Source organism: Morone saxatilis, unplaced genomic scaffold (genome assembly GCF_004916995.1).
Source record: "Morone saxatilis isolate NCDOM2014 unplaced genomic scaffold, NCSU_SB_2.0 Contig1, whole genome shotgun sequence".
Classification (NCBI taxonomy): Eukaryota; Metazoa; Chordata; class Actinopteri; family Moronidae; genus Morone; species Morone saxatilis.
The window spans coordinates 5,616,269-5,630,515 of NW_023339651.1; the positions used below are offsets into that span (position 1 = coordinate 5,616,269).

General features: G+C 41.9%; 2 protein-coding genes across 3 annotated transcripts in view; both read left to right on the forward strand.

The window, feature by feature from the left end:
• Window positions 1-12,178, forward strand: part of kif19 (kinesin family member 19) — a 33,236-nt gene extending 21,058 nt beyond the window's left edge. The window contains exons 5-20 of the mRNA XM_035660381.1: window positions 538-674; window positions 4,199-4,324; window positions 4,413-4,607; window positions 6,231-6,377; window positions 6,492-6,614; window positions 6,910-7,066; window positions 7,180-7,354; window positions 7,624-7,822; window positions 7,930-8,200; window positions 8,391-8,515; window positions 8,626-8,789; window positions 8,897-9,002; window positions 9,550-9,673; window positions 10,233-10,621; window positions 10,811-10,979; window positions 11,078-12,178. Coding sequence (XP_035516274.1) covers window positions 538-674; window positions 4,199-4,324; window positions 4,413-4,607; window positions 6,231-6,377; window positions 6,492-6,614; window positions 6,910-7,066; window positions 7,180-7,354; window positions 7,624-7,822; window positions 7,930-8,200; window positions 8,391-8,515; window positions 8,626-8,789; window positions 8,897-9,002; window positions 9,550-9,673; window positions 10,233-10,621; window positions 10,811-10,979; window positions 11,078-11,205 — 2,735 coding nt within the window. The 3' untranslated portion in view covers window positions 11,206-12,178. The remainder of the gene's footprint in view (window positions 1-537; window positions 675-4,198; window positions 4,325-4,412; window positions 4,608-6,230; window positions 6,378-6,491; window positions 6,615-6,909; window positions 7,067-7,179; window positions 7,355-7,623; window positions 7,823-7,929; window positions 8,201-8,390; window positions 8,516-8,625; window positions 8,790-8,896; window positions 9,003-9,549; window positions 9,674-10,232; window positions 10,622-10,810; window positions 10,980-11,077) is intronic.
• A 1,354-nt stretch (window positions 12,179-13,532) lies between these two features.
• The window catches only part of si:ch73-127m5.2 (uncharacterized protein LOC561202 homolog), a 4,594-nt gene continuing 3,879 nt past the window's right edge, over window positions 13,533-14,247 (forward strand). Inside the window, exon 1 of one of the 2 annotated variants that reach the window (XM_035672208.1) lies at window positions 13,533-13,653. The gene's annotated coding sequence lies outside the window, so the exon portion shown is untranslated. Of the gene's footprint in view, window positions 13,654-13,680; window positions 13,833-14,247 lie in introns of those variants that run through there. The other variant, XM_035672217.1, reaches the window with a different exon arrangement.

Below are 14,247 nucleotides of genomic sequence, written 5' to 3' on the forward strand. Positions count from 1 at the left end.
AAAGCTGTGCAAAAGAACGTGGGTGCATTAATGTAATGCATCACCCTATAAAGTTGTTGTCCCAGCAAACAGCTGCTTATTTACACATCGATGAGACACAGAGTGAGATTATCATGTGTGAAGTGTGTGAAGTCATGTTTCTGGCCACCTGGAAGTCCATTATTCACTTTTCTTTTAACTCTGGACTGGTTTCCAAAAATCCTCAGGGGAAATCTGGCTCTTTAGTTGCTACCCTATTTGGTTTAGTGCTGAGCAGGTAGAATAAAGTGGGTTTATCAGAGCTTCTGGAAACCCTCTTTGTCTTTTCAAGACAAACAGTTGGCTTTAAAAAAAAGTCCCAGCTAAAAACAGAGCAATCTTTTTAAAGAAAGTCAGCCACATCTCCACATCTCTGGATAAAGAATCTAACAAGCTGTCTGTGTTTCATCTTCAATTTAGGGCAGCATACATGTATCTCTCTTAAATCAGCCTGATATCATTTGAGCATAACAGACCATAAATATTTCTTTTTTGCTAACTCTTATTTTCTATTTGCAGGTTGTGGGAAGACATACACCATGCTGGGGACAGACAAGGAGCCAGGCATCTACGTTCGAACGCTGAACGACCTGTTCCATGCCATTGAAGAGACCAGTGATGACATGCTGTATAGTGTCTCCATGTCCTATCTGGAGGTTAGAAATTCATTTACCACAACTTTTCTCCAGCGTTTATTCTCATTACGAGCTCACAGAAACATCTGCTTAATGCAACAGTTATGACACATTTCCTAATTACCCTGAAGTGGGGCTCCATATGTTGTAGCCATTTATTTGATTGGTTACACAGATTTTTGAACATTTCAATTGTATCCATCCATTCCATGTTTCTGTCAACATCACAATTAGAAGGTCTTCTTTTGCCGTCATCTGTTACCACTGATAAGATCTGAGGTTGTTAGCTAATGCCAATTGCAGGCAGATACTGCTGGTGTCCTTTTACTTTAGCCTGGCATTCGTTTTACATCTGAAATGAGCAAAGCTGGCATCTTCATCCACAGCCCTGTAGACACAGATGAACAATGTTAACTATGTTAATTCCACATTGGTATAATATACCAATGTGGAATTAACATTGTGAACACTGTGTGTTTCTATGTGCCTTGTGTTTCTGTTATATCTGGTTTTGATGCCTTTTTGTCTTGCGTAAAGTACTTTGAATTGCCTTTTGAAAGATTATTGAAAGGTGTTTCAATAAAACACTTGCCTTTGCCTTCCCTTGCCTTGTTAAAAGGGTCACTGCTGCTATCTCAAAAAGAAAGTTGCCATCTTTCACAATAACCCTTTTTGAAATACAAGGTGATAGCCAGCCAGTGTCTAATGTTTGTGGTTTTTCTCTAACTGACCCTTATGGATGGCCATGTAGGCGCTTTGCCATGTTACACTAGCAGCCAAGACAGTTAGTGACAAGACCTGTCTGAAAGGCTTTACAGCGAACTGAAGCAGTAATTTCACCAATTTATTGTGTTGTCGATGCCAATGCCACTTAAAACTCTCAAACATTTTCTCAATGTATGCTCTGAGTAGATATAATGGTGGCCTATTTTTTTGACAGACTCTCCATGGTATTCTTCGGAGTACAAATAGCAGACTATTTACTGATTCATTTCTCTCTGACACAGAATGAATGCCATTTTAAGTGAAACCTTTTTCACAAACAATTGACAAGTTGAAGTGAGACAACGTGAGGCGATGCAAAGCACTAAATCACTCAGACTCTGTTAGTATTACTTCTTTTTTGTGTCAGGTGAGCTTGGTGGGTTGTTTTTTTTTTTAGCAAAGTGGCATGACTAGAAACTTTTTGAAGATGGGGAACAGCAGTGATAATGCTAGCAGACCATCACTCCAAAGATATTTGTTGTTCTATATGTCTCATTATCTGTTACTTCAGCAACACTATAGCTTGGACAAGATTTACGAACCAAAGTAAACATCACAGTGACTTTACATACTGTAAGTGTATTAGTGCTTTTATTGTGCACAGTACTTTTAGGTGTGGAGTGATCTGTGGTCCTGTGTGAGGGATTTTGTGACTGGATGATGAACCACAGATAAGACTGTAGGCTGACGATGGCGGTTTCTCTGTGAGCCTGCCGACTGTGCTTCCAAACCTCATTACTGAGAAGCAGGTATTGCTCAGACTGTGTGTTTAATGACAAAGCCCTTAATAGCTGTGGATACAATGGAAGTTGGTTCATTTGACTCTGATAGTAGTAACTGAGCCTTGCTGGTGTGACTTCGTATTCCCATTTTAAAGAGGTAATTATTGGCTTTTCTTGACTTTAATCAATTAGTTGATATTTCTTAGTTTATACTGTACTCATAGTTCTGCATAAATTAGTCCTATTAAAAGCCTTTTCAAGCTATCTATTGAAACTTTTCACCTTGTGCATAGCAGCTGCTTGCTTTTTGAAATACAGGAAATATATTGTATGAGCCTTGGAAATTGGCTGCCTCATTCAGGATATTTTTAATGATTTTAAGTGAACAATTTGTCCATCATAGCTTTGCTCGCAAAAGTCATTCTACGAAAGATGGCATAATGAATATAAAGAAGAATGAGTCAGATTTGTTCAAAAATGTTTAGGGTGTCAGGAAAGGAAATGAGAGTGAGAGAAAAGAGAGGGACAAAGGCAGAAAGAAAGAGGCAGATGATGAATATAACCTTGTATAAAAAGAGCAAATATGAAAAGAGCATTAAATCTGGAATTGAAAATGAAAATGGCACAATGTAAGCAGTTGGGCACAAATAGAAGAGGAGGGTTTGGATCAGACATTGAAATTACATTTTGTGTTTTCGGTGCCAAAAGCTATCATTATATTCAATGATTGACAATGTTATTGAAGCTTAGCTCTTTAGTAGGACTCTGGGTGGGTGGATGTGAACATTTTCCGATTAAAATGCCAATCATGAAGTTTGGATGTTGTCTGGCCTGTATTGAACTCTTGAGGAAGAATCCTGACACAAGGCTGCGCGTGACGTGTGTGTTTGCTGTTTCCAGGGAGCAATCTGTTGCCACTGCTGCCTCGCCACAAAGAGGTTAAACGCCATTTTACAGCCTGACTGGGCGATGTGCACACATCTGCTCCTTTTCTTGTTCAAATTACACTCCCTTTCACACGTGCAATCTCTAAAACACATGCACAGAAACACATACAGCAAATGCAAATAAATATACTGATTTTAAAAAATGCCACCTTCAGTTATTCTTTACCACTCAGTGCTCCCTCTCCCTTTACTTTATGTTCATTCAACTTTTATGATCCACTGACTTTTCAACTAGCGCCACCAGCAGGTAAACATTTTTATTTATCCAGTACTTTGGTTTATTTAACAAAGGCCTGCAAAATTACTAACATCAGCCTCATTTGTACCTGGTTTAGGACTAATTATAAATGTAAAATGTTTCTTTCAGTTTAAACATTGTATCTGCTAGTATTGTTTTTTTAACAAGTTGGCATGCTGACATTAGCATTTAGCTCAAAGCACCACTGTGCCTATGTACAGCGTCACAGTGCCACTAGCGTGACAGTTGACTCTTAGTCTTGTTCAAACTTTACCAGCAATGAAAGAGTACAGATGGAAAAAATAATAGGACAAATATCCAGCTGTCAGGGTCAGTAAAAGCATCCCCCTTTCAGAGTTTGTGGCTGGGGTCTGCTTGACAAAAACAAACTGTCTTTACGGCTCCGACCTCGCAGTGGTTTGTCATCCAGTGGTCACTTTCCAGGATGTCACTTCCTTCACTGAGCTTTTATGTGGGTTTAGGGGCTTTCGCTCCACCATCAATGTCAGTCCAGAGAAGTCACCTGAATTTTCTTTTCGTGAAAGAAGAGCACTGACACCGGCTTATGACAGTTTGCCACCCAGAAAGCTGTGGTTTCTAAATGACAAGTTGCTGAAAATATACCACTTGATGTTTTTGTACCAGATTTCGGTCTGTGTAGGAGGCCTGAAAGACTGAATGGAGCCTTTGCAATGGACAAAAACAACCTCCCAGTTGATTCATGTCTATAACTCAGAAAAACATACCTTAAGGATTTCGAGCAGATACATAATAAGTTTTCATACTGTATATCTGACTTGTACTATAACTACTTAATAAATTTTTATTGTTGGTGCATTCACTTGATGACTAATTCTATGTGTATATTTTAAGATCTACAATGAGATGATCCGTGACCTGCTGAACCCATCCTCAGGCTTCTTGGACCTGAGGGAAGACTCTAAAGGAGTGATTCAGGTTGCAGGCATCACAGAGGTGTCCACCATCAACGCACAGGAGGTTAGACAAGCTACCAATCAAAACATTCAGATTTCATCTAGCGCAACTGGACCACCCATCACAAAGAACTCTACCTCTGTGTTATCAGATCATGGAATTGCTGATGAGGGGCAACAAACAGCGCACCCAGGAGCCAACAGCCGCCAATCAGACGTCATCTCGCTCCCATGCTGTGCTGCAGGTGGCCGTCAAGCAGCAGAGCCGGTGTCGAGACGTCTTGCAGGAGGTCCGCTTTGCACGCCTCTTCATGATTGACCTCGCCGGGTCTGAACGCGCAGCACAGGTGTGTGTATATAGTGAGGAGGTGTTTAAATGCCTGAAATTATGTTTAATTGGTAGTTGTACAGGTGATCAGTTTAGTTGGTGTTTGTGTACCTAAACGGGTGCATTCACTTTTGTCAGCTACTTTTTGGCCAAACACAAGTTTAAAGACTTGGCTAATGTGCCTGTTACATACCCTGCTTTTTGTAAACCTCTATGGACATATTACACATATATAGCCTCAAAACTACAAGGATCTGCTTTGTGAGTGTGTCCGGACTCAACTGCAGTCTGCTCACTGGGGATGCTTGGCAGAGTATCTTTACAACAGTCCAGAGGATTAAGGGTTCCCATAAACCTCTGGAGACTTTAATAAAAGCCTCTTTATATCTTCCATTAAGCCCCACGATGCAATTTATTAAAGTAATACACCAGCCTTTTGCCAAATGGGATCACATTTTAGTGGAAAATATTTTCATTTTACTGGAGTATTTCCATTTTATGCCACTTTATACTTCCACTACATTTATTTAACCGCAATATTTACTAGTCAGTTTACACATTTACAAGAAATATGATGACCAAGTAAAACCCAACAGTATATAAAATAGTTCAAATAAGCTCCAATGAAATGCTGCTTGCACATTAATGCATCAGCAATAATAATATAATATATAATGGTATAAAACGCTTAGGGGACATTTTTCATTGAGTATATATAATTAGCTGCTCTGGTGTGTATATTGTCTGTGGTGTCACACCAGTGCTATCGATATATGTGTATAGAAGACAGGATTCAGACAGGAAGAGTCCCTTCCTGTGAGCTCCACCATGTGAGCTTATTCATTTTCAGGGGGTTATATCATTACTTCGACCGTCTCTTTTGAAGCAGTTAAGTGAGGATGTTGAAACCTATTTGTTCAGTTTGTTGTTCACAGTTTCTCAAGTCTGCTTTTGTTGGTCAGATGAATGGCTTGTCACTATTAACACTGCCACGTCCTTGCACACCACAAGAACAACATGCAAACAATCAGTGAGTGAAAGCACTTATTTGCCATGGAGACGGTTTGAGAGGTTCATGGCCATACTATTGATGAATATCACATATGGCCTCCATTAGTAAATGAGCAGAACAGGGAGTTGTTTGTCACCAGAGGCCACAGGGAACATTTTCACTACCTCTAAAGAGGAGTGCATGCGGTTAGTGAAAGTTGTTTCTGACAAGTATTAATAGTCTAAACGCAGGAGGTAATGCCATCTCCTGGTCAAAGGAAAACATGACAACTACTCTACTGCTAAGAAACAGTGAAGAGCGGTTGAGATGGCAAGAAGTGAGTATGTTCATGACTAAATAGGCAACAATCAAAGTTAAAAAAACATTCTAAGGATTTATTTACAATGTTTAAACTCAAAAACTGCTTCTTTTGGACTGTACAGGATGTAATTTGAACAGACGTGATTGACAGTGAACAGACAACCCAATTTCCTGTTCAAATGTTGCCAATGTTAAGTCTAGCTGGGGACCTCATGTTATTCTCTACCTCTCTTGTCTCCTCATTTCCCATCAGGTGTTTGCTGTTTACTCGGTAATAAAGGCAGGGGATGCCCAAAAAAATGCTGACAGCTATCTCTCTGTCTCTTTTAGACTCAGAATAGGGGTCAGCGGTTGAAAGAGGGGGCCCACATCAACCGCTCCCTCCTGGCTTTGGGCAACTGCATCAACGCCCTGAGTGACAAAAATGGCACCAAGTATGTCAACTATCGAGACAGCAAATTGACTCGACTACTGAAGGTACAGCAATTTTAGAATTTACAGCGGACTAACTCCATCATATCGTAACAGTGCTTTGTCATTTAGATATCATCCATGTATTAATTTTTTCATCTGATGTCTTCTAATTGACAGGACTCGTTGGGCGGGAACAGCCGTACAGTCATGATAGCCCATATTAGCCCCGCCTCCATGGCTTTTGAGGAGTCTCGTAACACTCTGACGTACGCGGACCGTGCCAAAAGCATTCGAACACGGGTGAGCTCAGGACAAGTGTCATTTTACAGCTTATTCCTAGGGATTGTAAGACATTTCTTGCCAATAAAGCAGAACCAGGTACAGTAATAGTATTCACTGAGGCTCAGGAGGTAGAGAAGGTCATCCACTAGTTACAGAGTTTGCGGTTCAACCCTCAACTCCTCCTGTCCTGTATAAATGGGTGAGAGGCAAATTGTCAAGAGCTTTGGATAAAAGCTCTACAAATTAATATGATACTTAATTGCAGTTAAATAAATAACAATTATTTGTCTTTCCTAATCACTGTGTGCTTCAGGTAAAGAAGAACCTGATAAATGTGTCATACCACATTGCTCAGTACACCAACATTATCTCAGACCTGCGCTGCGAGATCCAGCGGCTCAAGAAGAAGATTGCGGATCAGGCGACCCGCCAGCTCAACTCAGACCGGGCTGACATCCGCCACGTCCAGGGTACACGGAGAACATCTGCCAAATGAAACTGTCTTCTGATATTGGTATTCTACACTGCCTGTTCATGATTCACATCATTATTCTCCTCTCCTCTCTGCTCGCCCCAATTGTAGCGGAGGTCCAGGCTCACTCCAGCCAGCAGAGTCGGGCGGAGATGGACCAGTTGAGGGAGCAGCTCTTGGATGCCTTCCGCCAACAGATGGAGATCAGGAGAAGCCTGATGGAACTGGAAAACAGCAACATGGAGATCCAGATCGACACCTCCAAACACCTGCTAACCATTGCAGAGTCAGTGTTTTAGTTTAATATCTTGACTTTCTCAAAATTTGTCTGAGAGTGGTACGTAGTCAAATTAGAGTAAAAGCAGGTAACCATAGCAACCACACTTTGGGTTACTTTGTGTTATATTCAGTTCACTGGTGAAATTGACCTAACCATCATGACAAACAATCATTCAAAAACAAATGATTATTTAACGCTGCAGAAAACTGATGATATATAATTATTACTGTACACTAGTGTGTAGTGTAATGTTAGTATAATTCTTTGTCTCCTAGCTGGGAGCAGGAGCGGAGTAGGCGAAGGAGGAAGTGGCGGGCTGAAAGAAGGAAGGAAAGTGTCAATAAAGATGAAAGCGAGAAGGACTCTGACTCCCCGGAGTCTCCTCCAGACAGCTCAGAGACCCAGCAGGTGGCGATGGCCCGAGAAAACCTGGTTACACTCATGGCTGAACAGAAAAAGATCCACAAACAGAAGGTTGGATTCTTGATCTACTTTTTAAAACTATTAGGAAAATGGTTCTTGTAGCTTTGTTTCTGCAGAATATAGAAACAAACCTGTTCTTTTTCCCGCTCATCCTCAAGACGTTGCTCGAGCGTAGATTTCTGGAGCTTCGGGATCGGGCCCGCCGCTTGGAGGAGCTGCTGCCCCGGCGGGTGAGCTCAGAGGAGCAGCGCGAGGTCCTGGGCCTCCTCTGCAAAGTCCATGAGCTAGAGATCGAGAATGCGGAGATGCAGTCACATGCGCTGCTCAAGGACAACGTCATCCGGCAGAAAAACTTTGTGGTGCAGCGCTTCGAGCAGCACAGACACCTGTGTGACGAAATCATACAGCAACAGAGACAGTTCATTAATGGTGAGTCTGTTAGCACAAACGCCCAAAAGATCTGCAAAAGTTTCCAAGCAAAAATACCAAACATTTCATGGGTTCAGTTTCTCAGATTTGAAATATTTCCACTTCTGTTGGTCTTACATTATAGTAAATTGAATATATTTTATTTTAAATTTCTGTTTTACTGAATTAAATATGTGTCTGTGTGTTCCAGACCACAGTCTGCTGGTACCTCCACACCTCCAGGAGCTGTATGAAATGTACATGAGGGAGCTGGATGAGAGGAAATTGGACAGAGCCATGGCCCTGGATAAGGTGACCACCAGACACACCATCAAGGTAGCTTCTTCATGAAAAATTCAATGAACAAACTAAATTATAAAAAATATTTATAAGATGGCCTAGATGAATATTGGTAGAAATAATTCCTGCTCTGCTCTCATTTCTAGGAGGGCTCTCTACCTAAGATCACTCTCCCCGGTCAGGGTCGAGACAACATGCAGGACATGGACTCAGACCAGGAGAGCGTGCGCAACATGTGCTCTGATAACAGACGAGGCCAAGCCAAAATCCGAAGACACACTTTACCCCCCATTCTTCCTGAGCCTGATCTGTAAGAGGATATCTTGTTATGTTTTCCATTTTAGAATTTATACAACAGCTGCATTTGCAGTAATATTAAAAGCGAGTATCACTTTTTCTTCTCTTTCTTCGTGTCAGGGACAATAACAGAGTTTTTAAGAACAGCCCCCACGCCAGGCAGATGAAACACTCGTCTGTAATGACGCCGCCTCCCATCCACATTAACGGGAAGGGCAACAGAGAGGTGAGGACCATTCTAATAGGCAGTATTTGATTGGTTCATTCCAGTTTAATAGCTATCTCTGAGAGGTGGCTCATGCTGTGAATTAATACAGTCTAGTCAGATGTAGTTTTTTTCACTTCAAGCACTATAGGTTCCTGTTTGAATTCAACTCACAGAGATATATCACTCTAGCAGAACATTTTCAACCCACGCAGCTTCATAAAAGAAACTCCAACATAAGCTGTAATAAGAATGCACTCTCAACTTTTGCTTTCAGGGAATTTTCTCTGTTATTTTATTTTGAATTTTGTTAACCAATAGAATTACATCTTTGTTCCAGGCTTGAAATAATATTACCTCCATCTAATCTTCTCTCTGTGCAAATGCATCTGTAGTATGACTCATAGATGATGTAAGAAGAGTTATGAGTGCTAGAATCCAAAAGCCCTATTCAAAGTAAAAATGTAATTTTGGAAAGGCAGAAGTAATTAAGATGGCCCTCAATCTGACCTCAACTGAAAGCAAAGGACTGCAGTGAATGTCTGATCACAATGTGTTATGTTTGCAGCTGCAGCCACTGGCTCCTGAGAGCTCTCTGAGCTACAGCCATCTCAGCCACAGTGTCAGCAGCCACCTGGACTCATCACCCGAGAGCAGCGAGGCTGGCGCTGACATCCCCCTTTCACGGACTGGTAAGATGTTCAAACAAGTATATATGAAGGATGGGTTAGTGGAGGGACAGCTGGGGTCAAAGAATCGTTTGGCGGGTGTTAGCACATTCAACAGGACACTTTTTAGCAAATCTTGGTGTCTGAAATTTTTCATCTAGGACAGTATGAGGATTATTTCCTGATGTGTCAAGTCAGTTTAAACAAATTTGCTCCAAAGGGCTTTACAATCTAAACTATATACCTTCTATCCTTAGACCCTCAATTGGCTAATTGCGCAGTCTATAAAATGTTATTTTCATAAACAATGCAATGTCTAAGGTTGAGTCTTCAAACTGCAAAGCTTGCTTAATATTGAGAATATGTGACATTATTACTTTATAAAGGACTTAAACAATTCACAGTTATGAAAAATGTTACATTTCAGCACTAACGAATTGTAAAAAACATAAAGAGTAATTCTTTCTTTCTGAAGTAGCCCTTTGATGGACTATAAACCTTTTATCTAGTGCATGCAGGTAGATAGAAGTAGGTAAAGAAAGTGAAGAAAGTAAAATAACAAACATCTCCTGCGTCTCCACAGAGCGGCAGCAGATCCTAAAAGGGGTCCAGAACATTGTAGTAAAAGCAGCCCGTCGACGCTCCAAAGCCCTTGAGGTGGATGCCTTGCGGTTACCCCCTCCCCCCTCTCCCCTGGACCCCAAGAAGCAAAAGAGCAGCCTCTCTTTGAGTGAGGCTCCCCCTAGAGGTTTGCCAATGCGGCGCGGCAGGCAGCCGAGCCCTGAGCTCAGACACGCCACCTCGGACGATAACCTGTCCAGCAGCACAGGTGAGGGGCCCGGCCTGCAAGTGACCTGGACGCGCCCACGTAACCGCCAGGTCGCCACCAAGAACCAAACGCCCCGCGAAGTGGACTTCGAGGCTCGTCGCAAGAAGAGGCGCTCACGCTCCTTCGAGGTCACTGGTCAAGCAGTGAGTATCATAGTATTATAGCAGTCATATCGCAGTCCTCTTTTTTGTCTTTTTCATTATTATCATAGTCATGCAACAAACACGTCAATGCATATTTGTCCTCAAACCAAACTTTGAAGGGAAACACACATCTGAACTGAGCCCACAAGAAGTTTAGGTGTCACAATTACTTCCTCCTCTCACTCGCAGCTGCCTCAAACCAAGACAACCACCGCTCAGAGGTTCCGTCCACTGGACAGCACATCAGACCCCCATCTCCACAATAACAATCAGCCCCAGGCTCCCATGCTCCGCCCCCAGTACAGAGGGGTCCTTCCTCTCGCCAAAGTCAGGGCACCTCTCAACAGCCAGCAAACAGGTGAGCCCTCTGTCGCTGCCAGTGAAGAAAAAGTGACGTTCCTCTATAACAGTCTTTTGATTGAGCCTTTGTTTTGTCATTTCCCCGTCTCTCTGCAGGCTCCAATGCAGAGGCCTCCACAGCCCAAATGAATAACCTGAAGCGGGGGCCCCAGCTGCGGCAGCCACAGCCCCTCCTCTACATCACCACCACAGGCACCGGGGGCCAGCGCACACGCAGACACTGAGCCGTTAGCCACATTTATCCTTGACACCAGCACTAACTCCCCAAACCAGCTGAGCCTGGAGGGGAACCGTCTCCTCCAACTGGAGAGCTAAGAGCATCCATTAATACGCTCATTAATACGAACAGTTAACCCCTCAGTGACTGACATTTGGCATAATTGTGAGGCAGTATGACGGAGATTAACCAGAAAAGCTGGGTTCCTCCACACAGTTCTCCTCTGTGCTTTGTTGTGGACACTGAGTGACGGCGCCGACAGGCTCTGAGACCTACAGACGCCGAAGATTGCTAGACGTACAGTGCGTGTTCTGTTCTGTCAAGTGTTTCCACGTTAGCTTGCTGTCGTGCTGGATCATGTGTTATTGTCAAGTCAGGAAGATGACGAGCTCACTGTGAATGCAACACTGTACTAATGTTTGTGCATTATGAGTATATACGGTTTGGTAATTTTCAGTGTTTGTCACGAAGGCCAGAAACTGAAACATCAAGCTAATGGGGGCTGTTGATGGGACCTCACAGTAATGATTTAAATGAGAATCAAGGGAAAAGACTGGTTACATTAGACACAGGATAAAAAAAAGCCGAGAGGATGTTACACTAATGACAATGTAAAAACTGTATAATGAGAAAATGGCCTACTCTCAGATTGTTTCAGCATCATTTTTTCTTGTAGTGAGGTTTCAATTCAATGACACTAATATTTGAGTAAAAAAAAATATCTTGATTGTTGTGCACATCTGGATTCAATGTTGTATTCTCACTCGCCCCAGGTCTATGCCTTTTCCTACCCAAATGTGACTGTTAAATGTCATGTCTGTTTGTGTAGATGTATAGTACCACAAGTTGCTTTTCCAGATTAGTTAGGCTGTATTTTTAAAGAATTATTTAACTGTTGCCTTTTCTTTTATGTTGTTGTTAATGACATTGTTTTCATAACAATCCACTTTCTATGCTTTATTTTGTACATTTTTTTTAATTTGTACCCAAATAAATTCAAACGAGATAAGTGAAAAGTTGCATGTTTTCCAGTCCAAACACACAATTCACTGGCTGCAGTGAAAGCAACCAACTTTCATTCCAGACAAGTAATCATTGCAAGCATTGTCATTAGTAATTATTACTGCATCTGTGCAAATTAGAGAGAGTCTTGCATCAATAACAAGTAACAATGCAATTTTTAAAGACATTGTTGATTAGGATGAAATGTGACAGCTGGGTCAGGGTAACTGTGGCACACTGTAACACGTGTGAGACTGGCACAGGATGCTTTCTACTGATCGGATTTGTAATAATGTAAGCCGTCCACTAGATGGTGCACAGTGGCCACATTTAGGCAGAAGATAATTGCATCCAAGCTACAGGACGCCATCTGATGGACCATCTCCCATACTGTCAGCAGTAATAACTTTACTTGATTCAGAGATAAGATTGCATTCATTATTTTACATGTTGTATTCTAAGCAGCAAGTTGTTGTCTGCAGTATGTTCTAGTATATAATATGATAAAATACCCTAGGACTATAAGTCTATAAAGTATATATACGCTATTTAGTAAGTACAGATGCATAAGATGAAGTGTAGCTGGGAAAGAGCTATCATTCTGTCTTCTAAGTCGTGGTCTGTTTGATTCCGTACGGTATTTGAACTATACAGTGATCTCTCGGTTTTAATAACTGCTGTTACCATAAACCTTTCTGTAATACACACTGAAAGCTCAAATGTATTATTTAGTTGGCATATGTCATATGTCAAAGCTCACTAATGTGATTAATCAGTTCTCCAAGTAATGAATAATGATTATGTTAATAACTACTGGCATATGTCATTGCTCAGAGCACCTTTAATAATACATGTAGATTGATTGTTTTGAGTCCCCTGAGGGCATCCAGAAGATAAGAAGATAATTACAGAAGCATGTATACTAATAATATTTGATTAGTAAAGCCAAAAGGTTTATTTTAGTTCCAGATATAAGGGTTTTGATTAGTAATCATCCAGATAAACAGAGTAAAGCAGAGTGCTTCTTGCAGACTCCTATACAATTGATTAAATTATCTCAAACAAGTGAATAAAAATGTTCACTTTTTTACACTTAAACTATAATTTGCCAAAGTTTTCTCCGAAAATGAGCTGAAATTAGAAAAATAAGACAAACCAACAAACACACAAGTACAAGCTCTCATCCCATTGTACTTGGAGAACGCTGAGACGGAAATCCCGCCCCCCTCTGCTCTACCGACAGCGGTCTCATCCAATCACAAACCGCAGGGTGCGTGATGGACGTGTCAACCGACCAATGAGCAGAGGGATTACCGCTTTCGGGCGGTAGTACACGTACAGCTGATTTGCAACCCGCCGAAGCAACAGCAGAGAAGGAGGAAAAATGTCGCTGGCTTCGACGCGGACCGTTCTAGGATCAGTGTCCTTTTAAGAAAAACCAGACGGCAATTCGGTGAGTGGGACAGCCGTCACTAGTTGCACCCAAAGGTTAGCGGTTAAATTTGGTCCGTCCCGTCCAGAACCGCTACCGTCCGCTCCAGTTCTGCCCCGTTTTGTGTTCCGCTTCAGGCCTGCTGGATAGGAAGAAAAAAAGAAACCTAGCAACGGCCGCGCCTGGCAGCCATGATGAATGTTAGTTACGATAAATGTGGCAGTTGTTGATACATTCGTTAATTGGTAGCGCAAAAAAAAAAGTCTCCTTTTTGTCCTGTAACTACGGGTGACAATGTAACACTGTGGTTATTAAGTGTTTATGAAATGGCAGGTGGACACTGGGGAGCATCCACGTCCTCGGTGTCTTTATCTAAAGTTCTTATCTTACACATCAACTCTGCGCAAAACCGCTCGTTCAGTCAGACGCTTTAAAAAAAAAAGTTCTTTATGTTGTTGATGTTTTGAGTTGAAACATTATTTACTCTTGTTTGAGACTTGGAACAGACGCTGTACAGTTTGAGCTGAGGCAGAGCGCTTTCCTCTTGCATGTCCAATCAGAGACGCCTCTCCTCAAAGAGCAGCAGCTCAGGACTGACTGACTGACAGACTGACT